The sequence below is a fragment of the Alnus glutinosa genome, chromosome 2, assembly GCF_958979055.1.
Source record: "Alnus glutinosa chromosome 2, dhAlnGlut1.1, whole genome shotgun sequence".
Lineage (NCBI taxonomy): Eukaryota > Viridiplantae > Streptophyta > Magnoliopsida > Fagales > Betulaceae > Alnus > Alnus glutinosa.
In genome coordinates, this window is record NC_084887.1 from 21,661,242 (window position 1) to 21,687,850 (window position 26,609).

The following is a 26,609-nucleotide window of genomic DNA, read 5'->3' on the forward strand; positions in this document are numbered from 1 at the left end:
TAACCGATTGTTAACCGACGCCTTAACCGAATTAACTGAAAATTTTGAAAATATTGCTTGTCGGTTAAATGTCGGCGAATTAACAGACTTAACCGACCAAGTCGGTTAACCGAACCAACTTAGCTGATTTAACCGCTTACCAAACCGCTGTACACCCCTAAGCTAAGTTATGAAAACTAACTAAACAACATAAGAAAAACTAACTAAACAACATAAGAACAACTTAAGAAACAAGTTAGGTTAAGAATGTTACTTCTCTTGAAGATCAAGAACCAAGAGAGCTCCTAAGCTTTGCTATAGAATTCTTCTATGGATTCCAAAGCTTTGCTAACAATATGATTAGGATGACTAAAAATACCTCCAAAAATTACAATGTTTCTCATAAGCCATAAAATTTCTAGCTACTACTGCTAAAGCAGAAAACTCTTCTTCATCCAACTAATCTCGCAACTCTTTCACAATATGAATAAATTCGTCATTCTCTATACTACTTTTTTGTAGTATACTCCCACACATACTCCATGCATCTCTGGTTAATGGACAACGCCATAGGACGTGCCCCGTGGTTTCCACAACTACCCCACAAATAGGACATAATGGATCATCTACCACTTTTCTCTTAATCAAATTGACTTTTGTGGGCAAAGCATTCTTGCAGGCCCTTTACATGAAAACTTTCACTATATTTGGAACCGTCATCTTCCAAATTCTTTTCCAAACAGGACATTGCTGGTTTGTATAAGAGCATTATCATATGTTATTAGATACTAGAATCCTGTCTAAATGATATCCAGTCCTCAGTACTGTGAAGTCTTCGTCCCCTGTACACTTTCATATTTGTTGATCCATACCATTGAAAGAGCTAATAGGAATCTGACGGATTTCTGCCACCTCATTTTCAACAAAAAAAAACTTCATTGATCAGAGGGACATCATTTAGTCCTCGACTTGGGGAATGTACAAGAAAAGTTCGTTGGGTTAGGAAGCCATCTCTGTGAATACTTAACAATGCCACATTTCAAACTCATCTATCACACCAACGGTTAATACAACTTTTTTTTTAAAAAAAAAAAAAATAAATAAATAAAAGATTTGTGACGGAGTGTCAACGTCCACACAGTCTAATATTAATCATTATTAGAAAGGGACAGAAGAGGGTGATCCCACAAAACACAGATACGGACGAAATGCCCTCTTTTTACTGTTTTATCTTTCATATAATATGCGTTGCTCCTACAGAATCACCAAATACAGCCGAATCTTTTCCGCGGGAACGTCACGAAATTTCCACCTATCCTCGTGCGTCCATCCAAATGCAATCCTTGGCTTGGTATTTGTATGTTAACAAAATTCTTTATATATATATATTCCCATAGCTAGCTTGTGGTTCTTGTGCCCACCCTAATCCCATGTGCCTCAGTTTCTAGTGGAAAAAACATCCCAGACATGTGGGCTAGCTGCACTGAGATTTATTTATTTTTTTTTTATTTTTTTTGGTAATTCATGACATTAAAAGGAGAACAGGGTTAATTATAAGGGAACAAAAAATTCTAGAATGGTGGAGTTGTTAATAGGGGACAATTCGTGTTTTCGTGTCGGAGAATGTGTATAAAATTATATATGTCAACTTTAACTTGACTTATTTAATTAAATAGATCAAATTCCTCAAACTCTAACCATTTGATTTTGTATTGAATTTGTGTCGGGTTCACAGGTCATGTCAAAAATTGGCAGGTATTAATTTAGGCTTGACAATTTGGGTTATCGTGTCAGGTTCGGGTCAACCCGCTAACCCGTTTAAGTCAATCCGAACCGGACACACTTAGCTAATCAGGTTGAAACGGGTCAACCTATTTGTTGTAAACTTCTTTTAAAAAAACAGCTCATAAACAGGTTGGAGCGTCATAAACGTGTTATGAACGGGTTGGCGGGGCAACCCACGAGTTGACCTGTTTGACATGTTTATATCCGTGCAATAAACGGGTTGACCCGTTTATGACCCAAACCCGACAAGCGTAAACCTAAACCTTGTAATTTCGTATCGTCTTCGTGTCAGATTCATAGGTCGTGTCAAAAATTGTCAATCCTAGGCATTATGTCGTATGTTTGGTTCAGGTTGTATCAAATTATGCATATAAGACTATATAGGTCAAACATAATCCGATTCATTTAATTAAACGGATCAGATTCCTCAATCATAATCCTTTAATTTTGTGTTGGGTTCGTGTTGGATTCGTAAGTCATATCGAAAATTGTCCACGATAAACCTAAACGAGAGAAACAATGTTGAAAAACTAACATTATATATGAAATGGATCCACATAAATGATTCCAAAAGAACCATAAACAACCCGACTCTCTAAATCTCAAGCACAAGCCAATAAAATGACTACATAAAGCAGTATAGAAGTAATACGAAAACTCCTTCAATTTTGTTTTTATATTTTTGGGAACATTGGCTTTTCAATTTTGTTTTTAAATTTAAAATTGAAGTTTAGACGACCAGGAGATTGTGACACCCACTCTAACACTGACACCATCTACATGCAGATAGTATTAAACTGTGAACCTTCTGTTAGAGAAGATGATGATTTGGAGTTATGTGCACATTAATTTACTTCTGACAATCTTGCACTAATTAATGGAGCTATTTGTGAATCTTTTATCTTTCCAATCAATATTCTACTTTAAGTTTGAATGCTCCATTCTTCTTAATAGATGCTTTATATCTTATGCCCATCACAAGCAATGTACTATTTAATGGAACCGATCAATCGGTAGGTTATCATATTAATTAGTGCTTATTATATTTATGATGCCATGAAAACTTTAGAGCCCATGATAAAGAGGAAGCTTGATGGGACAAGTTGGAATAAAATTTTGGAAAAACAAATAAAAAAATAAAAGGTTGGCTTGGCATCCTCAAGAAAATAAATAAATAAATGAATACCAAGAAGTCATCTTTACAAGCTATGCAACTATTATATTAAACATTTTTCTCACAAACAGGACATAATCATGATTTTTAGTGTAGGGATCTAAACCTATACAAAATAAATAAATGCATGCGATAACTTCACATAAAGGTACCAAAGTATCTGCCGTTTTGATTTAGGAGTACTAAACTTTCAAACGTTTCAAACTATGGTATCCAATTTTTCAAACGTCTTAATTATAAGTACTCCGTTAAGATTTACTGTTAAATCTTGCCAAAACTCCCAAAATACCCCTTCTTTTTTTTTTTTTTCTAGGAAAGAAAATGAACAAGAATTGTTAAGATTTAACGGTAAATTCTAACGGATTACCTTTTATTGATACGTTTGAAAACTTGAATACCCTAGTTTGAGACGTTTGAAAGTTCAGTATCTTTAAATCAAAACGGCCGATATTTCGGTATCTTTACGTGAAGTTATCCCTAAATACATAAATATATATAAAAAGTAGTAGAGTAAAAAATTAAACCATCTAACCACATAAAGGGTATAAAAGTCATTATCTATCCCAGAGGTAGATCAGGCCCTGCTCTCACAGATATGTGATATGCATATATGTGGATCCACTATTATGAGAGCTTTGCAAGTGACGATTAATACATGATACCATTTCTTGCATTTATTTATTTATCTATTAATCTTCAATGAATTTCAGCACCGCTTATTCGATTTTGGATTAAATTGTGTGCACAAATTTCATGTGATGAATAAATGATTCCTTCTATTATTTAATATATTGCGTCTAAACAAATAAAAATAGAAAGAGATAGAGATAGGGGGAATTAATAAGGAGCGCCAGTTAAATAAATGCTTTCCTTTCTACATTTAATTGTAAAAGAATTTCTTTTTTTTTTTTTAAAAATAAAAAAATCTATAAAGCTAAATCTGTCATTTTATAGTATTATGAAACCCTTAAATAGGAAACACATGTTGCTGGCATTCAACGTTAAAACAAAAAGAAGCATAGCAGCAAGTTCCCATATTTTAAGTTATGAACCCAATTAATTAAACATATACATTATTTCAAAAAGATTAAAAAAAAAAAAAAAAAAAAAAAACAAAAAACTAAACAGGTACATTATTAAATGAGAAATGTTATTTTACATTCTTTTAACATACTCAACAAATATAGCATGCTCAATCAATCCTTTAATTTTTATTTTTATTTTCTTTTAATTAAGACTGGTCTAAAGATGGATTAAATATGCTACGTACATCAATTGAGTATGCTGAGAAATTACTTGAAGAATGAAAAATAACATTTCTCTTATTGAAATGGCTAGAAGTATTATATCACTGAACTTAATGAATATTGTGTAATAGAAGAGCTCAAATCACACAAGAGCAAAATAATTCATTATATTTTACAGACTGTGCCACGATTGTCCATACCACTAGCGTAACACATTATGAGAAAATTCATATGGGGTTGTCTCTTCGAATAAATTTTGAATTATCCGGCTACTTTTTTAGACAAATAGGTCTCATATATGTACGCTCTGTCTTATATATATTGCCTTAGCTAATTAAATTGCTAATAATTTTGACAAAAAAATTAATAAAGTGGTCGGGTATATAATCCAATCTTCATAGCTCTCCTCATCCCTTGCCTCCCACCACTCACCTTTTACTTTGCTTATGTCACTTCCTTTATCTTCTTCTTCTTCAATTTTTTCTTTATTATTTAATTTTTGGAAAATTACACTTCCCCTCTTAAAGCTAGCTATCATATGTGTGTCACTTAATTACCATCTCTAAATTTTAATTCAATGCAACCCGAACCTAATTTTGAAGTTTCAGTGACAGTTTGCCAATTCTGTCCAACTGTTAAGTTGGATGGAAAATTATATATATATATATATATATATATATATATATATATATATATATATATATATAAGTAACGCTAGAAGAAAGACTTATATTTTTTTGATGTCTTCCTATAGATTACTATTAGATTTTGATTTAATAGTAATTTTAAAAGACACATAAATTTTATAAGGACATTAGGGAGACACGGATCTTTTTTATAGCATTACTCAAAAATAATACTATCTTATAATTGATACCGGCTAGTCATATTTCCATCCTCGAGGAGCTATTTTAAGGTCAAATTTATTTATTTTTTTTACCATCTAAGGGCGTACACAAAGCCACGTGATAGATAAATTGTTATGTCATTTAAAAATTTTAAATGATATAACATCATATACACCGTTAAATGCACATAAATAAAACTCTAATGATAAAATGACTTCTTTCCTTTCACTTGAAATAGAGATGATTCTGTCCTAGCCTAACCCTCCCAAAATGAGTGTTTTTAGTTGGCCAGGTCTCGTAGTGTCTGCCATACTTATGACACGAGCACAGAGTTTGGGCTAAGTTAGAGTTTGCACAACAAATTTGCCCACTTCGATGGAAAAAGAGGCACTACATTATTTTTCTATTACTAATCTTATTCTTAACACTTATTTATTATATTATTTTATAATTTAATGTAATGTATTTTAAATGACTCTTTATATCAGCTACTTAAAAAAAAAAATGTCACTTATGCTCCGTTTGTTTCAACATAAAATGGTTTCCGTCGTAAAATGGTTTAAGAGAAGTCATTTTTCTGGAAAATATTTTTCGCCGAAAGCATTTTTCGGTGTTTGGCGCGTACAGAAAATCACAAATATTTTTCATATTTTCATTCAATCATATTAACCTATAAAAATTAATTTTTATTCAAAACATATAAATATTAATATAAAATAATATAAAAATCATCGATGACGAGATTGGGTCACTGACCGACAAGATTCTGACCATTTTTACCTGATTCCGGTTAATATAGCCAGAATTCGAGATAAAGGCCGGAATCCGGACAGTTTCGTCGGAATCTGGGATAGTCGGATTCCGGCCAGAGAGGCTGGATTCCGGCCTTCTGGCCGGATCTGGCCAGAGAGGCTGGATCCCAGTAGGGTGGCCGGATCTGGCCAGATCCGTTCGGCTTGCCGGCCGGGAACCGCCCTCTCTGGCCAAGGCCGGATCCCATCCGGCCTCTCCGGCCAGATGGCCGGAATCCGGCCTTTCTGGCCAGATCCGGTCAGATGGTCGGATTCCGGTCAGATTGGTTGCCGAAATCTGGTTGACCGGATTCCGGCGAAGGTGGCCGGATTCCGTCGCCAGATTCCGGCGACATTAACTGGATGTTGTCGGATTCCGATACCGGCAATATTTCAATGGTGGTCGGCTGCTTGAACGTGAAGGTCGACTGTGCCGTTTAAAATAGATTGACCGTGTCTGGCATTTTCGGAAAACGATTTACGTTTTTAAAAAGCGTAAATCATTTTCCGAAATTTACTAAGTATTTTTTGTCAAACAGAAATCATTTTCTGGTTGACTATTATTTTCGCCCCTACCAAACACCGAAAAATACAGAAATCATTTTCCAGAAATCATTTTACACCGAAACAAACGAAACATTAAAATATGTAACATCAACGAATATAAAAAGAGTATGATAAATGAATGAGTAGCACTACTCGTTTGCTATACATGTCGTATAAAATTGGAATGGCTTTTTAAACTTATGATTAAATTAATGATAAATAATATTAAATCTTAATTCAATTGTAATTTGTTTAAAAAAAAAAAAAAAGCAGTGGGCTTGCATCATATGATTACTGTTGCTCATTATTCAGTAGCGTCACGTCCTTTTTCTGGTTGTCCACCAAGAAAATCCTGCTTATGACTCAAATTCATCAGCATTTTTATTTGTTGTACCCTTTGAACCACTTTAACCAAAAATGATATATATATATATATATATATATATATACTACTTCTCTCTCTCTCTCTCTCTCTCTCTCTCTCCCCCTTACATCGAAGCGAATCTCAAATATCCAAGATTCCTAGGTAACCACATGATCACTGTCTAAGAACACTACTACTCCGAAGTCTGATCCTTTTGCTCATATCATATGGACAAACCAATCTTCTCTCTGTTCTTCCTCCTCATCTTCCTACTTCTTGCCTCTCCATCCCATCAACAACATCCAAAGTTAAGCGCCCAAGATCTCAATGCGCTCAAAACCATCAAAGCCTCCCTCACTGACATCTCTGCAGCCTCCGCATTCTTCTCCACCTGGGACTTCGCCTCACCCGATCCCTGCTCTTCCTTTTCCGGCCTCACCTGCTCTCTTATTTCTTCCTCTCTCCGAGTCACCGCTCTCTCTCTCGGCACCGGCCTCTCCGGCTCCCTCGGACTCGCCGGCTCCCTCTCCCCCTCCCTTTCCCAACTCACCCAGTTGACCCAACTCTTCCTCTTCCCCGGCCTCGTCACCGGTCCCATCCCCTCCCAACTCGCCCGGCTCACCACCCTCCGAGTCATCTCCTTAACCAACAACCGCCTCACCGGTCCCGTACCCACTTCTCTCGCTGCTCTAACAAACCTGCACACCCTCGACCTGAGCTACAACCAACTCACCGGGTCAATCCCGCCGCGTCTCACCCAGTTGCCCGGTCTCAAGGTCCTCATTTTGGCGTCCAATTCCCTATCCGGCGAGTTACCGCCCGTCTCGAGTCAGCTGTTACACTTGGACCTGAGGAGGAACAGATTCAACGGGCTGCTGCCGTTACTGCCGTTATCCCTCCGTTACCTGTCCGTTTCGCAGAACGAGATGCGGGGCCCACTCAACGGCTTGGCATCGCTCTCCGAGTTAGTGTACCTGGATCTGAGCATGAACCAGTTCAGTGGGCCCATCCCGGCCCCACTCTTCACGCCGACCCTCTCCCCTCTACTACTGCAACGGAACAATTTGTCCGGTGGGGTCCTCCCCGTGGGCCCGACCAGACCGTCGTACGGCGAGGGTTCGCTCGTGGACTTGAGTCATAACAAGTTAAGCGGAGAGTTATCGACGGTTCTGGTCGGGGTGGAGAATTTGTTCTTGAATAACAACCGTCTCACCGGCAGTGTGCCGGTGGAGTATTTGGAGAGCGTGTCTCGTGGCAGCACCAAGACGTTGTATTTGCAGCACAATTATATAAGCGGGGTCAGTTTGGAACCCGGGGCGGCATTGCCCGACACGGCGTCGCTGTGCCTGTCGTATAACTGCATGGTCCCGCCGTCGGTGGGTCTGACGGCGTGCCCCGCCAGTGCCGGTTCAAGGATCTCGAGGCCGGCGTGGCAGTGCTCGGTGTTCAACAATGGCAGCTCCAAAGGGTGATTATCAATATTTATGAAAAAAAGAAAAAGAAAAAAAAGATTGGATTTTGTTATGGTAAGTGAGTGTTATGTAATATCTTAATATTTTTAACATGAAGAAGAAGAGGGGTGATACATATTTCATATACGTATTTTGTTTGATTTTTTATTTTTATTTTGATTTTTATTAATTTTTGATTTTTGGTGGAGGGAAATATTAAATGATAGTGTGGTGAGGAGTGTGAGGGAATGAATAATTTGATGTTTGTCACGCCCGCAGCAGGTGGTCCACCAGACATGCGTCCTTTCTTTGTTTTTTGTTTGACATGTATCAATGCGTAGCCCATCTAACCGTTTTGAAAGAGGAAAACAACACTTTTGTGTATAATATTTACACAATAAAATAAGACGTACGGGTGAGACTCATACACACACACACGTAAGTTTCACGTTCATGAGTCTCATCAATATAAATTTTGTTGTGCAAATGTTATGCACCAAACACTTTTCTTTAAAAATGACACTTCTCAAATTAACAAGCTAATTTGTAATATCGCGTTATGCTCTAATTGAAGCAATTCTTTGAACTACTAAATATAAATATTGCCTTAATTGCTATGATTGAAGCAATTTCTAATAAGGAGCAAATTAGAAATAACCAAAAAAAAAAAAAAAAAAAAAAATTCTACAAATCAGTTTATAAGGGTATTTTTATCTTTTTGTGGGACAAAATGGGTACATTTGGTAAACATTGATTCAGTGAAAAGTTGAGTAATGTTATTTAACATACGTTTATACAACTTGATGATATAGTATTAAAACCCAGCCATTGAATCAACACTTGTAATAAAAATTAAAATTCATTATTGTCCATCATCCAATTGTATGGAAGTTATATATATGAGTCTACTAACTAAAATTAGGCTTAAAAATTAATAGTCATTTCTAATTTGCTCCTTATGTCTCTTTCATTTAGGGCGGATCTAATGTGTTAAGGTGATATTAAGTGTATATATATATATATATGGTGTGGAGACAAGAGGCGTGGGGCTTAATTGGGTGAAGGGCATTAGGGATGGTGAAGTTGTGGACCATAGAGTGTAGACTATACAAGGGTACTACGTAGTACCTAAGAAACCACCACCACCACTACCTCGAAACAATTAGGAGTAGGGGACCCTATTTTTGACTGCATTGTATTTGCTGCTACAAGTACCTTTGGATCGATCCATCTCACTGGATGAGGGAGATTTTACCATATATCTCCATAACCAATCTTGAATTCAAATGTACCCGCCCAATATGGGAGTCTGACACAATTTTCTTTCTTACAATTTAGAATTAGGGTTTTAACTGATTTGAGCCGAGTCTAGCATCTATTGTTTGAGATCAGCTCGACAAACAAATGTACTAGCTCGAGCTCGAATTGAGCTGAACCATCTTTGGCTGGGCTCAGCTTAGGTTAATTTTACATTGCTCGAGTTCGCACAAAAAAAAAAAAAAAAAAAAAAAAAAAAAACTGGAGAAATAAGGCAAATATAAGCCGTTGTTCACCTTTACACAAAAAATGGTATCATTCATAAAATTGTTCAAGTTTAAACCAAACTAGTTTCACTCACTAGCTCATTTTGTTGTCTGTGAGTCTGTCCAATGTTTTTCTTTCTAAATCTTTTGATAATAGATACAAGTGCACAACCTTCAATGTCAACAAAATCCATAACATGTCCAAAAACGCGGTGGCCGGGGTAGCCTGCGGGCCACCCCAAAGGAATTTAGGCCCCAGCCACCTCTAGGAGTGGCCATGTGCCACCCCCATTGGCTGGAGGTGCCTAGGCCATTCCCAAAGGGGTGGTTGTCCAACCCTTTTTCTCTTATAATTATTTTGAAAAATAATTTTTTAAGTTTTTATTTATTTATATTTTAAATATATCTATATATATATTTTTTTATTATGATTGACATGTGTCGTTATCTTATTCGCATTGACGTGGTGCCTAACTGAATATGCCAAAAATTTTAACGGAATTTGACTCTAGAGAGCGACTTGTAATTTACGCCAACCACAAGGATATCTGAATTAATTCTGGTATTAAAGAGAACGATTTGTACTACCAAGTGGGTTCAGAAGAAATAACATGTTCCAACAAGGGTCAGTTTTATGTAGTCAATTTTTCAATCAAAACTAACCTTTATATAAATACACATTTATTATCCAATATTCACTTTAGCAAGGAAGGAACTCATGAAAAACGAAGAGCATGAGTAAGTGATAGTATGTATAAACATTTCTCTCTCTAACTTTTAAAGAGGGAAGCTCTCATTTTCCCCTTTTCTAAGAGCTCTCCCGTCCTTACTAGACATTCCTCCCTTTGCAAGTATCATCCGAGGAGGACGGAAGCTCAAACTCCTTCGCTCTCCTCCCACCACCTCCCAAGCTCTCCTTATCCCTTCCCTTTCTTTTTTCTCTGTTATTTTTGGGTTTGTGTTCTGAAAGCCAAATTTATTACCACCCGCTTCAACCTTCATTCATGCATTGCCCCCAGCCATCACCTTCGCCGACCTCTTTACCCTCTCCCAAAGCTGCCTCTCACCATGCGTGGCCCTACCTGGCGGCATGCATGGGCTACACACGCCACCACTTATTTTGGCTTTTTGACTATGGAGATTGACATATACATAGGATGTCCTCTAAGCGTTAATCGCAATCAACTTCTTTTATTGGACATGGAAGTAGAGTTTTCCTCAAGTGGGTTTGGTCCAATCAACTTCAATGCTTTCATTTCTGCTGTGACCTTCAAAGTTCCTTGCAACCACGATAAGGTTGCTTTTACCTTCTACATTACCATTTAAGACAACCTCTTTCTTAGCCTACACGCGAAGAAATAATTGAACCTAACCATTTATTCGGTACCATCCTTAGTTTTTTTAATGTTTTTTTGAAGTATTGTCTATTTTGGGATTTTTGTTTTGGATTTCCTACCCCTTCTTGTGTACTTCTCTCTTTAATTAATGCATGCTTGCTTAGAAGAAAAAAAAGAAGTAATAAAGGGCGCACCGTGTGAGCCAATGGGCCTTTCACTATCTCAGAGGAAAGCGAACAACAAATTCGGACAATTATGTCATCTATTTAAGATAAATTACATTTAATTTGAAAGAGTAAAATTGTTATATGACTAGTAAAATACCATACTTGGAGAAGATGAAATTGAGAGAATTTAGTTAAGTCTTGTTTGGTTTACGGAATAGGCCTCTGAAATGGAATGACTATTCATATTTGTGTAGTAGAGATTTATTCCTTAGAATAGTTATTCTCATTAGAATAACTATTTCCTTACAAAAAGGAATACATATTCCTTTAAAAAAAATTAGAGAAATATACTACATTTTTCGAAAAAAAAAAAAAAAAAAAAATGATATCATTACTCAATTTTCAAATAAGACCAAAGAGGATTCTTTTTTTTTTTTTTTTTCCCGAGAAATATTTCTAAAAATAAAATTATTTAAGGAAGAAACTTGATATGTGGGTTATCATGGCACTTGTTGGCACAGAAATAAATAGTTACTAAAGCTTCGACAGGAATAGCAAGAAAAGAAACATCATTATCAAAATTCTCCTCTCATGCTGCTCTGTTTGTGAAGGTTCATGAGACCAGGTTTTAACAAGCTGACCTCATAACCAAACACATGGCATGTGATGCACCTACTGCAACAGATATCACATTGTGGGATCCCAAGCCATCATCCTCTATTAGAAAATTAACTTCGATAGGACATGTCTGTACCTCTGGCAGCCCAGGAACTCCTAATTGAGAATCTTTGGCATTTCCCCACATATACAACTTCCCTTTATCTGTTCAAACAAACAATGCCACTGCACTTATTCCATTATACTACAAAAACCCTTAACCCTGCAATTAGAAACTACAATTTTCTGACCAAAATTCAAAATGAGAAGGAAAAAAAAGAGGCCCTAAACGGGTTGGACTTAGTCTTGCCCATTGTGATTATCCATGAGAGCTTATGAATAATTTTATAGGCAATCTATCAACTAATATTGCAGCATTTACTAATTCTACCTAAATTATGGGGTCTCAATATATGGAGCATGGACACTGAAAGAGGACAGTGATAGACAGGCATGCCAGGACAACAAATCTCTAAAAGAGTTGATATACACGCTCCCACTCCTACACTCCTTGACAAAATCACCATTAGATCTAAAATTCAATAGTGATCCATCCAAAATCTAATGGTCATTTTTATAGCCACGTCAGAGATTGTACACTTGAGAGTGTGAGAGTGTGTATAACATTTTTCACTCTAAAATGTAGGTGCGTGACTGTAACAGTCAATGACTATGTTATTCTTTATATATGTATACACATGTAATATAACAATGCACCAAAACAATAACATTACATGTTAATAGACATAACTGCAAATTGTCAAAGCTTCAAAAGTACATATACATGCCTCTTTTGTCTGTGTCACAAAAGAAACTTTGTTTAATACTTTATTTTCTTTTTTTTGTAAAAAAATATTATATTTTATTTATTTTACTCCATGTTAAAGATTGCCAAAATATCTGTTAGCGTTTAGACTTTTGATACACTAATATTACAAATTTTTGAACATTTACAATTAGAGTATTATTTAACGGTTTATATAAATGACAAAATCTAACAAGTGTTAAAGAAGTCCAAAAATAATTATTCTCTTTTTTCACTCACTTCTCTTGTGGTTTTGGCATCATTCTGTTCTGACCCAATTGGTTTTTAAAATCCACTCACCTCCCTTACGATAAACTGCCATTATTTGTTAAGTTATGAAGGATGATATCTTTAACCTAATTTCAATTTTTTTTTTGAAAAAAAAAAAAAAGAAAAAAGAAAAGAAAAGAAAAGAAAAGAAGTCGTCTGTTAAGCCCTCTCAACCAGCTTTTTACTTCTTTTAATTGTTGGTCTGCTTTCTCTTTTTCCATTAGATTATTTTTTTATCCCTCATTTAAGTTTCTTATATGTTGATTTTATTTTACTTTCAAGTTATCTTAACATTAGACACCAACCTACAACATTGATCAGGATTCATGTGTCTAGGGATTATGCTCAATTCTTTGGTCCAAAACAATTGGGAGAAACCCTGTATAACAACTCAAGAAAAAACGCTAGCCACATCTGCAATATCACCTTAAAAGACCTAGTTAATTTGGTGTTTTCCTATTATCCATTACAAAGTTCAGTTTTCCGTAGTAACTGGGCAATGTGGAACTTAGAACTCATGATCATCTTTATAAATTACCTACTCTACGTGAGCTACTCTTCATTTTTCCAATGTGGGACTGGAGTAATAAACCAGGGAAAAACGCTAGTCAGATCTGTCCTATCACCTCAAAAAGACTAGTCGATTTAAAACTTTCTCTAAAATCACTTTTAAAGTCCAGTTTCACCTAGTAACTAGGCAATGTGGGACTCAACATTCATCTATAAACCACTCACTCTATGTGAGTTATTTATCTCCTCCAAATATGGGACCGGGGTGTTACAAACTCCCCTCCTTAAACTCCTGATGTCCTCATCAGGGTCACGTCATGCAGTACTCCAATACCACATGGCCTGCCGTTACTAGATGGCTCTAATACCATTTGTAACGAACCAGGAAAAAGCGTTAGCCAGATCTACGCTATCACCCCAAAAGGACTAGTCGATTTGAAGCTTTCCTTATAATCACTTATAAAGCTCAGTTTTACCTAACAACTAGGCAATGTGGGACTCAGCACTCATCTATCTCTTATAAACCACTCACTCTATGTGAGTTATTTATCTCCTCCCAATATGAGACCGGGGTGTTACAACTGGAGTGTTACTAACTCCACCCCTTAAACTCCTGGCGTCCTCATCAGGGTTACGTCATGCGATACTCCAGTACCACATGGCCTAGCATTACTAGGTGTTTCTAATACCATTTGTAACGACTCAGGAAAAAGCACTAGCCACATCTATGCTATCACCCTAAAATAACTAGTCAATTTGAAACTTTCCTAGAATCCATTATAAAGCCCAGTTTCACCTAATAACTAAGCAATGTAGAACTTACCACTCATGATTATTTTTATAAAGCCTTCACTCTATGTGGGCTACTTTTCATTTTCCCAATGTAGGACCGAAATGTTACACTCTGAACGTCCTAATAAATCCAAGTTCATCTGCAAAGATAGCAACCAACCCTCTTCTTCTTTACACGACCTATATATGAGTCTAATTTGAAGTGATTGGGATGGGAAGGGGGAAGACAGATTTGGATTTTCACTTTTTGAGTTGGGTTTGGGATTTTGGTAATGCACAATGCCAATTCAATTAGGTTGATTGAGGTAAGGTTGGCTGAGATTCTTGGTCATTTTTGGTCCCACTTTATTGTCGAATCACATAAATAGTGTCTCCTATGTGATTGATTTATTATGTTCATCTTCTCTAGTTGTTTGCTAGGACTGTGCAAGAAAAGCTCAACCAGTCCAACCTGCCCAATGCACAATGTCTACGGATCTCTGTTGGGGTCATGACGTAGGACAGAAGATTTGATAGCAAATCTGATGTAGAAGAATCTGGACAGCAACTTATTTTAGGGTTTAAGACAAGCAGGTAGGATTTTGGTGGGAAAAGACCCGAGAATATTAGGGAGAACAGGGTTTTCAATGGTATATGAAAAGGATAGGATACGAATATGAAATAAAGAGAAACTAAAGATATATGAACAACCAAATCTAGTATTGGTTGGAACTTATACAGAATTGCTGGAAGCTGAAAATAAAAAAATAAAATACAAAAGCAGAACGAGACAAACCTAGGCATTACAATTAGTTTTCCTAAGCATCAACTAGAAAAACCTAGGCATTGCTGGAAAGAGGTCTTTTGATGGCAAAGAGAAATCCATAGGAGAGACAAAATGGGTTTCCTTAGAGCCTGATTTCATTGGTTCTCACAGTTCTCTTTAGATATAGTGATTGACTTAATATAGAACTTGAATATTAATTTAATTCTTCTTTCTCCTCTTTCTTTGGAGGTGTCCTTTATATATATTCCATGCATACTTGGCTTGTATGCATGGAAGTAAGTGAATATGCTATCAAAGAAGTCAAGAGTTGTCTTACCAGTAATAGCTGCTGAAGATGAACCTCCACAAGCAATATAGACAACATGCTCGTTGGATAAAGCCTCAATCAACAGAGGCACTTTTTGATTTTGGATAGAAGAATGACCCAACTGACCATGGCCACCATGGCCCCAAGAAAGCACTTTACCGTCATCTGAGATTATACATCAACAATATGTCACTGACAACTGTATATAAACTCTCACAGACATAAATTTTCTAAAGCAATCATGAGATTTTGCAATCACTTTACCAGTTAGTGCAAGAGAGTGATATCCACCACTAGCTATCTGAATCACGCGAATATCTTCAAGGCTAGGAATTGGTTTTGGTTTCCAACCACCAACCCTGTCGCCTCTTCCAAGCTCATAGTTGGAGTTTGCTGACAGAACCAAAAAATCTCATTTCTCAATGATTGTTGCTCATGGAAATGAAAATATAATGTCAGGCAGTCTTATTCATACAATTTAACTTTTCTCTTTCTTTCTTCTTCTTCTTCTCCCCCCCACCCACTTTAGGGCATGCACTTTTCTATTTATTTGACATGTAATGATAGCCTAGAAAAAATGAATACATGAAAAAAATAAAAAGTCCCAATAGTCAACAAAATTCACAGATACCTTGTTTGTTTGACTAATTCCACCCTATTGTAGGTTGGTGGGTTATTGTAGGAGGCTATGGCTATTCGAGATGCCATGGAAGAGGAGTTCCAGTTTTTTGCGCACCAGAAGTCTAAAGGAAAAAGGGAGCTTCTGAATTTGCATAGCTCCATCAATTATGGTGACGCGAACTATCCCTCTAGGCGTAGGGAAGGCAAGGCACACATGTTGTAGGTTTGTTGTGCCTTGACAGGTAGTGGGTAGTCTTGTTTTTCGTTGGGTTCTTTTGTAACTTGTTTTTGGTTCTTTCGTGTTCTGGGGCCTTGGTGTTGTGGATTTTTGCAAGTTAACGTTGGTTGTTCCTATGTATACTTCATGTGTACTTAGGGGCACCTTACGCTTTCTTTAATAAAGTTCTTCTTGCTTACAAAAAAAGACTAATTCCACCCTATTGTAGCACTCAACTTCATCAATTTTCAAAAAACAAATATTACAATCTGTGCAAGTTAATAAATTCAAAGACTAAAAATCACAAGTTATACCTAGAAAATTAATATATTCTGAGAAAAAGTTGCACTTTGTGAGTTCACTGCATTTACGAGAACAAAAAAAAACCTCCACTAGACTCAAGCCCTATCCCAACCACATGACATCAATACATCAATCAATATAACTCATTCAAGACAACCAAGTATCTAAGGCAATACTGAAGATTGAGAATAATATAAGTAAATGCTTCAAATAAGTAGAGGTGGCATCATTGGAATAAAACATGATAATAGTAAAACACAATGGTAAAAGGAAAAAAGAAAAAAAGATAGAGGTGATTAAAAAAGACAGCTTCTATAAGTTTCACTCAATACACGGTACTAGAGTGTTGATAGAACTACATGGCGGCAGAATGAGATGAGTAAACACCAATGCTGTAAGAAGGCTCTGTTAAGTTCAGAAGTCTGACTCCTGGGAAACAACTATCTGCTATTCTTTATAAAAGTTTTTGTGCCTTTAAGCTAACATTCTGTTAGCTTATTCAGATATTTTAATACATAATTACCATCTGGTTTGCATCAGCTACTAAATTACCAACTTAAATTTTCTCTCATTCACCAACAACTGAAGTTTTCCATACTCAATTCAAATTTGCCATATTTCCTTAAGCAACCTACCATGGGCTATGTTTGTTAAAGGTTTTGAAAACTATTTTTGGATTTTTTATTTGAAAAAGTTTTTGATGTGACAAAAATTGAGAAGTGTCTTTCAGTGCGGTCTACATTTGAAAAGTATTTTTTGTGGGGTCCACAAAAGAAAAAATTGTTTGGTAAAATTTTTGAGAAGTGTCTTCTATTTTCAAAACACATTTTTATAATAATAACAATAAAAAAAAATAAAAAATAAAAAGAAGAAAAAAATTAAAAAAGCCTAACTTCTTATATCCACCTTAAAGGAGGAGGAGTGGTTATGTGGCACCCCTGTGTAAAGAGGAAGTATACAAGAGAAGTCACTTAGGTGGTAGGTGTGAAAAGTTTTCTTAAAAGTCTAGTTTTTTATTTTTTGAAAAGTGTTTTGTGTTTTGAAAAGTGGATCGTTTGTTAAAAGTTTTGAGAAAAGTGCTTTTTTTGTTTTCGAAAACAGAAAATTGTTTTCATAAACTTTAACAATCATAGCCCATCATTTCCTATAATTTTTCACGACTTATTAAGGCTCGAATAATGTTTTGCAGTTCTAATCTAGCCATTTCTACAAAAGGGGAATGATTCTACTCCTTTTCAGTTACCTCGTTACTTTTTCTCGTTTTTGACAAAAATAGAATACAAAAAAATAATAGAATTGTCAAAAAACAAGTCAAAAGGATGAAAATTTAAGGCTGGCATAAAATTTTGTAGTTCGTGTCTAGCCATGACTATGATCAGGGCATGAGATCACTCCTTTTCATTCTTCTATTTCAGTACTTTTACAACGAAAAGGGAGGGAGGGGGATTGGGGGGATAAATAACTATAATAGAAAAGGTCAAAATATGCTAAAAAAAGGACTGATAATTTCTTACCTCCCCAATTCCAAAGTTGTCTCTGCTCTGTCAGCACCATTGTGAAAAAACCCCCACAGGAAACAGCAATCACAGGCATAGGTAATTCTTTTACTTTGGAAGGAATACTGAGTCCGCCTCCTTCGTTTGGGCCCCGTTCAGGACCAAGACCCAATCTGCCATCACCTTCATCTCTACCCCAAGTATAAATTTCCCCTAAATACAATGAAAATATTAAATAGATCTATGAAAAGCTAAATATATAATAGGAAAACCTACCAAAACCTCTTCTAAGTTAAAATTAATGCATCTGCGCCAGAAAAGTGTATGCTTAATGAATAGCATGCCAGTCAGAACTAGTTACACCTCTGAGAAGCTTCATTCTTCTTCATATAACTTTTTAGTCATCACTTCATGAACTTGTAACACCCATCTTCTTGATCATTTTTAGTCCTCACCATCTTCTAGTTTGTTGTTTTCTTCCTCATATTTATTTTGATTGTCATCCTCAAAAAATTTTACATCTATTGTAATATCAATTTCAATTGTCATACAATTATAATTTGTTTTATTCTCCCTTTCTCTTCTTCTAGCATGCATGTATAGCCTAAACATCTTTTTTGCAGGTAAAGGCATGAATAAAGCGGACATCTCCCTAGGTTTTCCTCTTCTAAATTTGTTATTTCCAGTTCATATAACAAAAAGATAGCACAAAGGGAATTTATAATCCATATTCAAAGCATCATCTCTGAATTTTTATTTTCTCTTCTATTGAAACATATATGACATATTTGAAGGAACCTTTTTCATCAATCCAAATTCCAATTGTTCAATTAACTGAAAGAGCATTCCACATTAAACTCAATAAATAAATTAAAATGATAATCCAAATCAGTTTAGGAGACCTAAAATGCATTACTTGAGGGCACGATCGTTCAGACAAGAAATTAATAGACAAGACTTGTACAGTAAAGTGCAACCAAGTCGAGCAATTGAATGACAACAATGATACTACAACTTGCAATAAATAATTGTGAGGCATTATAATATACAACTAAACTGACACATACATAAGTTCCAGATAAATAATAGAAATCAACAGAATTAATTGACTTAGTGCTGTAATTCATTCTTATCCAACTAGATTTCAATGGACTCAATACATAGTTATACAGCTAAGTTCTCAGCAATAAAAACCAGATTTAATTCCCCCTAATATCAAACCAAAACCTCAAAAAACTAAATTAATTTCAATAAAAACATACAAATCCACTAGTTAATAACAGAAAATAAAAAGAATTTTCAAAAAACCTGATTCCATGATAGCTGCAGTATGTGTCCCACTAGTTGCAATATGACGTATTTTCCCACTCCAAGAGCCTTCCACCAATCTAGGGAGCAATTCTCTATGATAAACAGAATGTCCAAGTGCACCAAAACCACCATAACCCCTGCAAACTTCATTTTAATTAGACCCATCAATTGTGCAGATCAAAAGACATGTTTAGGTCAAGAAAGTGATAACAATACAGTTAAAGAGCACACAAATTATTGGAGTACAAGAACAATATCATGTCAAGCAGTCGCAGGTGCTGTCAGACCTATAAGGAGCACACACAACTAAAGCAATAAAACACAGCATTTGAAGGTCCTTGAATACGAAACATGAAATTGAAATCATTCCTTTTTCTTTCCCAAACAAACTAAAGATTCATATATAGTTGAGACTTAAAATCTATTAATCATAAAACAATACAATTTACTTCTTTAATAACTATATTAGATATTGTATGTTCTCTTTAATTTTCACAAACCAAAAGCTTTTTAACAAGTATTTATTCACAACTAAATAAATGTTTTAATACATCTTGCATGCCTGCTACATTTTGAATTTTTCCACAAGACCCTCAGAAGATCAAATAGGACAAAAAGGTAGCATGTGCACATGAGGACCTAAAAGAAATTCTTAATGTCGTATACACTTTAAGTATAAACTTGTAGGACTAGTCCCTGTATTAATTGTATTCCCACTTTTATCAGTGAACAAGGACAAAAAAAAGTCATAATAGCGTATGTTACAACATAGTTTCCTACACATACAGATACTTACTGCACTCATGTCACCCACACAGGTACTTCATCAATGTCTTCAACCTCAATTCATCTCTCCTATGTACTAATGCAAGCAATTTTACATAAAATAAGACTATAAAGTGTTTTCTCTCTCAGATAAACAAACATGGAGATTCTGATCATTGAGTTTCTTTCATATCATTTCATTTTGACTTATAATGAACAAGTGACCTAGAACCCAAAGTTATCTCCTATTCAACATTGATGATTCGCAATACATCCTTGTATTAGCCGACCATCTTTGTTAATTCCTATCCAATTACAATTGTAATCCATGATGCAGCCATTCCGTATAATATCAATGAATCAATCAGCCAGATATACCCATCAAAAAGTCAGCAAAGTTCCAAACTAATTCGAAAAATCAAACAGGTTACCCAAGATTCCAATTCCTTCTAGTAATATTGGGTAGATGTACCCATTTTCAATTAGTAAAGATGAACATTCCAGGTGAGGAGTAGTCACCACATTTTACTTACATATCACAGAAGTAATGTTAAATGCAAATTGCAAATCAGTAAAATCATAATCAAAATCGAAAACAGCAATTCCGAGCAAATAGGGTGTTCTTTAGAAGAGTTAAACGTAGAACTAGAACAGACCAAGTAAAGACCTCTCCGACGGAGGAGAGCGCAACCGTATGCATCCCTCCGAGGGCAACGGAGCGGACGGAATCCAAATGAGGGTTCAAAGTGGGCAAAAACGCCGGATTCTCGTGGCCGAAACCGAGGCGGCCGCCATCACCTTTACCCCAAATCCAGAGCTTGCCATCGACGAGCAACGACGAGTGGAAGAGGCCACAAGAAACACCCACCTCCACAACGGGCCCTTCTTTGTCATCAAGAAATGGTCTAGGAGTATGGCCCAGGAGGCGCCCTTGGGTTGGGGAGAGAGCGAAGGAGGATTGGGGGACGACGAGGTTGGCCACCGGGGTTGGGTAGAGCCGATTCTCTTCGATGCCGCCGCCGAGCTGGCCCGAGGCGCCTCTGCCCCATGAGAGGAGCTGGAGGGTTACAGCGTCGTTGTCATCGGATTCAGGTCTGTACAAAAAGGGCACTCTGGTGGATGAGGAAGAAGACTTTGAGGAGTAAAGGTGGCGGCCGAGGGTTCTACTGCGGCGTCGAAGAACAACGGACATTAGTTTCAAATTTACCGGTTTTTTTCTTTTCTGTATCTGACCTTGACGCTTTTACACACTCACATTCCGGCGATACGCACGGAGATCTTATGAATTTTTTTAAAATGAAATCCTTTTATGAAATAGATATCATGCATGGTCATTATTAACTTGCTTTTTTATTTTTCTTTTTCAAATAATCGGATATTTGTTCTCGATGAGTAGCTCAATTGGATGAAGACCACGCCTTATGAAGCGAATGTCACTAATTCGAATTCCTCTCCTCCTTTTGTGTGGACATGTCAAAATAAAATAATAATAATAATAATTGAATATTTACATCAGTCGCAACAAAAAATATTTTGAAACTTTTCAATCCGATCCTATCACAAACAAAAACATTCAGACATGAAGCCGGTTGGTCGAGACAAACGGGTTATAAAGAGGTGATTAAGAATGTATGGCGAATCAAGAACCGATATCAGGACCCTTGGGTGGTCTTAAAAGAATTGAAAAAATCAAAATTAATCAGCAAGCACTTTCAAAGTGGGCGAAGGAAAATTCTGGCCAGACGAAGATCCTTCTTCGACAAAAAATAAATCAACTTGTAGTGCTTCAAGGTGAGGAGGAACAAATAGATATGGGGAAAATCAATATATAGTCTTCAACAAGAGATTAACGAGCTGTTGGAGATAGATGAGCTAGAATGGAGTCAACGAGCTAAGGAAAATTGGCTTAAACATGGGGATAAAAATTTCAAATATTTTCATGCTTGTGCAAGGCAACGAAGAAGGACAAATCAAATTAATGAGATAAGGGATGTGGAGGGCATTGTCCGCTCCTCCCTGGATACAATGGGGAAGGCCTTTTCTAGCATACTTCTAGAAGTTGTTTACATCTGATTCACCAGGGGGGATAGATGAGTGCCTTCAGGGTTTGACTAGCACAGTTACAAGAGAGATGAACAACCACTTAACTCAACCTTTTACTACAGAAGAAGTTAGTAGTGCCCTATGTCATATTGCCCCTCTCAAAGCACCAGGCCCTGATGGATTTGCGGCGGGTTTTTATCAAGAAAATTAGGCAATTATTGGTGTTTATAATTTGTTTTACAAGATTATTTCTAAGGTGTTGGCGAATCAATTAAAGCAAGTTCTCCCACATGTTGTTTCACATAATCAAACTGCTTTTATCCCTGGAAGACTTATCTCTAACAATATGTTAGCGGCATATGAAACATTACATTCCATGCAAACGAGAATGTGGGGAAAAAAGGGTTTTGTGGCTTTGAAATTAGAATGAGTAAGGCTTATGACAGGGTAGAGTGGGTTTTCTTGGAGGCCATAATGATCCGGATGGGGTTTGATCTAAGATGGCTTTGAAATTAGAATGAGTAAGGCTTATGACAGGGTAGAGTGAGTTTTCTTGGAGGCCATAATGATCTGGATGGGGTTTGATCTAAGATGGGTGCAGTTGATCATGTAATGTATCAAGATAATTGCATTCTTCTTAATGGGCAACCTGTGGGGAATAATTGCTCTACCAGAGGAAACAAGTCTTCCAGGGATAACAGGTTATCAAAAATGAACAAGTAAGCTCAAAATTTGCTTCTTCATAGAGGGGAAATAACGGGTTGTCTAACTAAGGTCCCTACTTCCCCAAAGGGGCCTAGGTTGAATCACTTATTCTTTGCAGATGATAGCCTATTGTTTTGCAAGGCTACCTCAAGAGGCTGGCACCGAATGTCTAAGCCGCTAGAAAGATAAGAAAAGGCTTTAAGACAAAGATTGAATAAAGAAAAAACGTTTATAGTCCTGAGGCTAGGGAATGTATACTTCAATTATTAGAAGTTCCAGCTACCTAGAGGTATGATAAATATTTAGGATTCCCAGCTCTGATTGGTAAGTCCTTAGTCCGAGAGTTTGCAAGTATCAAAGATTGAGTTTGGAAGAGGTTGAATGATTGGAAATCGAAGTTCCTGTCCAAGCAGGTAAGGAGATCCTCTTAAAAGCAGTTATTCAAGCTATCTCAACTTATAGCATGAGCGTTTTCCTTCTCCCCAAGGTACTGTGTAAGGAAATCAACGCGATGATGCAAAGGTTTTGGTGGGGAAAACAAGAACAAAAGTCAAAGATACACTGGATGAGTTGGGAGAAAATGGGAGCTTCAAAGACTCAAGGTGGCATGGGTTTTCAGGAATTACAGAGTTTTAACAAAGCTCTTTTAGCTAAACAGTGTTGGAGGCTACTACAAAATCCCCACAGTTTGGTGGCACAAATCATGAAGGCAAAATACTACCTGCATGGGTCCCTTCTGGAGGTGCCCCTATGTAAAAAAAATCTTTCACGTGGAGAAGTATTACTTTTGTTCGGGAGTTGTTGAAAGATGGGGCTCAAGTGGAGAATTGGGAGTGGGAAAAATGTTAACATTTGGGGTGATAAATGGTTGTCAACTCCTGTGACTTATGCTATTCAATCTCCGAGGCAATCCTTTTTAGAACATGAAAAGGTTTTTGAACTCATAGATCCAGATACTTAAGGTTGGAATGTGCCGCTATTAAAAAGTATCTACGGAGGAGGCCAAGATGATCTCCCAAATTTTGTTCAGTAGATATCGTCAACCAGATATATTGTATTGGTGGGGCACCACCACAGGCGATTTCATTGTCAGGAGTGCTTATCACATGGAGAAAGAAGGCATTGAACGACATAAAAGGGGGGTTTCTACATGCTATGAACTGAGCAACTTCAGGAAGCTATTATGGGGTTTGAAGGTACAAAATATTTTTATGGAGGGCCTGTAAAGATATCCTTTCCTACAAAAGCAAATCTACAAAAGCGAGGTATTGATCTGGATCCCCTTTGTATTTTTTGTGAGATGGCGAGTGAAACGACCTATCACATCCTTTGGGAGTGCTCTTCATCGACAAATGTGTGGGGTGCTTGTAATATCGAAGATATTAATTGGGTAATTAAAATATAAATTAGATTAAATAAATGATTAGGGTTAGTAAAATGTCAAGAAAACACTTAGAAAATCCAAGAAACTCTAGGAACGCATTTGGCAAAGAGTTCTCGTCCGCAGTCCATCCGAACGCTCAAGTTCGAGAGTTCACGTTCGCACTCCGTTCGGAAGCCCTTGAGGGCGCATGTTACAAAATGCAATTCAAAATGCGCGTGTCCGGACACTCACTTAGCCCGTCCGGACGGCACTCGAGATAAATGCGAGAATGAGTCTTTTTGACTCATTTATTTTGGTTTCTTCACTTTTCTACACGAAAATCCAAGCCCTCAACCTCAAATCTAACCTCGGAAACGTGATCTACGAAGCCCGATCTACGTTTCGACTGATTGGTTTGAGGTAATCTCATAAACTCTTATCTTTTGACATTTTAGGTTAAAGCTTGAGATATTTGAGTTTAATCTTCAATATTTTTTAGGATTTGCACGTTTTGAAGCTTCCTAAACGTTCCTCAAGTTCCAGGTTGCATTTGGGTGAATTTTGTGATACATTGCAAGTTATTGTCCAGGAGTCCATAAGTTGAGCTAAATACCCGCGCAGCCAAAGGTGTGAATATTTTACTCACTTGAGAAACCTTATGGAATTTTATATAAGAATTGTTATGATTTATTGAACCTTGAGCCAATGTTATTTTAATGATTACGTGCTTATGAACGATTTCAATACTTAGAAAATATTGAGAAATGTTTGAGATAGAGTTATGAATGTGAGATATGATATTAAAATGATATTGAGAAATGCCTTAAGATTGAGATGTGAATTTGAGATATAAATATGAAAGGATATTGAGAAATGCCTTGAGATTGAGTTGTGAATTTGAGATATGAATATGAATTGATATTGTTACATGAATTATAGTATGTTGTTGAGCCATGTGTAAAGTATAGATTTCATGATTTGTTGAAAGAAAGAACATGATGCTGATTGAATATTTCAGCATGTTTAGTATTGAGTTGTGAAAAGAACACGAGTTGTGTTGATTTGCATGTGATAAAGCATGAACACAAAGCACATATAGTGTTGGAGCACTAGCATAACGAAATCATGTACACAGATCGAGCCCTTGGGGTTGGAGCCTCATGGGTGGATCAAGTGTAAGTCTAGAAAGTTGTAGTTCCTGGCATCAAAAATAAGTCATGGGGTTGTAGCCTTACATGCAAGGAAACGAGCCCTGAGATTGGAGCCTCATGGGTGGAAAGTGGGTTCAAAGAATTGTAGCTCCTGGCCTCAGAAACAAGTCAAAGAGTTTTAGCTCTTGATACAAGTGAGTTGTAGCTCTTGGATTTAAAACGAGCCCTTGGGGTTGGAGCCTTATGAGTGGATCAAGTGTAAGTCTAGAAAATTGTAGCTCCTGACACCAGTGAGTTGTAGCTCCTGGATTTAGAACGAGCCATTGGAGTTGGAGCCTCATGGGTGGATCAAGTGTAAGTCCAAAAAGTTGTAGCTCTTGGCATCAGAAACAAGTCATAGAGTTGTAGCTCTTGGCACCAGTGAATAGTAGCTCCTAAATTCAGAACGAACCCTTGGGGTTAAAGTCTTTTGGGTGTGACAAGTGTAAGTCCAGAAAGTTGTAACTCTTGGCATAAAAAATAAGTCCTGGGGTTGTAGCCTTTCAAGCAAAGAAACAAGAAACGAAACAAAGAGCATGCATAACATAGTAATGTATGATTTGATTGGACATGATTGTTTGTACTAGACGTATTAGTATGCTAATGTTTCCTGGTATGGGACGGGGAACATATGTCTATTGATATTCGACTAGTTTGTATTGCATTCTATGAGATGACATGTATTTGGAATGTATATATTACATGAATTCCTCAAAGGTCCGAAATGCCATGTAAACATGCAGATCGAGTAATACATGTGTTCCCCAAAGGTTCGGAGCGTTGTGTATTCACGTTTGACCATAGTGTGACATTGAATGAATTGGTTGTGATATTGTAGATTTGAAGTGCATGTATATTGGAATTCCCCAAAGGCTAGAATATCCTATACGCATGTGCAGCTAAGTTATAATGATATGAGATTCATAGTGATGTAAGGTTTTGAAATGTACATATGCACGTATTCACAAAAGGTACGGATGAAATGCATGTGTACATAGTTAAGATATTACGTCCAATATTTACTCGTAATAACATGTTTGGGAGTGTGCGTATATCAGGATTCCCCAAAAGTATGGATGACTCATATGCACATAAGGTCGAGACATAGTGTCAACCCTTTTTAAATACTCTCGTAAGCTTGCATTTCCCCAAAAGAACAAAAAGTCTGTATATGAGAATGTCTAAGTCACATGATTTATTTATATGTATTATATAATTAGGGGTGGGTATCGGGGGAATCGATAGCAGTAGAAGGGCTTTCGCCTACCATCCCAAT

At 36.7% G+C, this 26,609-nt stretch overlaps 2 protein-coding genes across 2 annotated transcripts; one reads left to right on the forward strand and one right to left on the reverse strand.

Moving 5' to 3' along the window:
* Positions 1–6,861: 6,861 nt before the first annotated feature.
* LOC133861269 (probable inactive leucine-rich repeat receptor kinase XIAO) lies at positions 6,862–8,332 on the forward strand. The gene has a single exon (XM_062297015.1). It carries the CDS (start codon positions 6,962–6,964, stop codon positions 8,204–8,206), a length of 1,245 nt encoding a protein of 414 aa, XP_062152999.1. The 5' UTR covers positions 6,862–6,961; the 3' UTR covers positions 8,207–8,332.
* Positions 8,333–11,703: 3,371 nt separating this feature from the next.
* On the reverse strand, positions 11,704–21,339 carry LOC133862050 (RCC1 domain-containing protein RUG3, mitochondrial). The gene is made up of 6 exons (XM_062297899.1): positions 20,689–21,339; positions 19,265–19,404; positions 17,975–18,169; positions 15,584–15,712; positions 15,329–15,484; positions 11,704–12,034 (listed from the first exon to the last, which is right to left on the reverse strand). The coding sequence occupies exons 1-6, from the start codon at positions 21,222–21,224 to the stop codon at positions 11,841–11,843; spliced, it is 1,350 nt and encodes a 449-aa protein (XP_062153883.1). The 5' UTR covers positions 21,225–21,339; the 3' UTR covers positions 11,704–11,840.
* Between the last annotated feature and the right edge of the window lie 5,270 nt (positions 21,340–26,609).

Coding starts and splice junctions, on each gene's coding strand:
- LOC133861269 (XM_062297015.1), top strand. CDS start 6,962: ATGGACAAACCAATCTTCTCTCTGTTCTTCCTCCTCATCTTCCTACTT.
- LOC133862050 (XM_062297899.1), bottom strand. CDS start 21,224: ATGTCCGTTGTTCTTCGACGCCGCAGTAGAACCCTCGGCCGCCACCTT. Junction 19,405..20,688: donor GTCGGAGAGGTCTTTACTTG/GTCTGTTCTAGT, acceptor TGAAGTTTGCAG/GGGTTATGGTGGTTTTGGTG. Junction 15,713..17,974: donor ACAACTTTGGAATTGGGGAG/GTAAGAAATTAT, acceptor TGGTTCTGTCAG/CAAACTCCAACTATGAGCTT.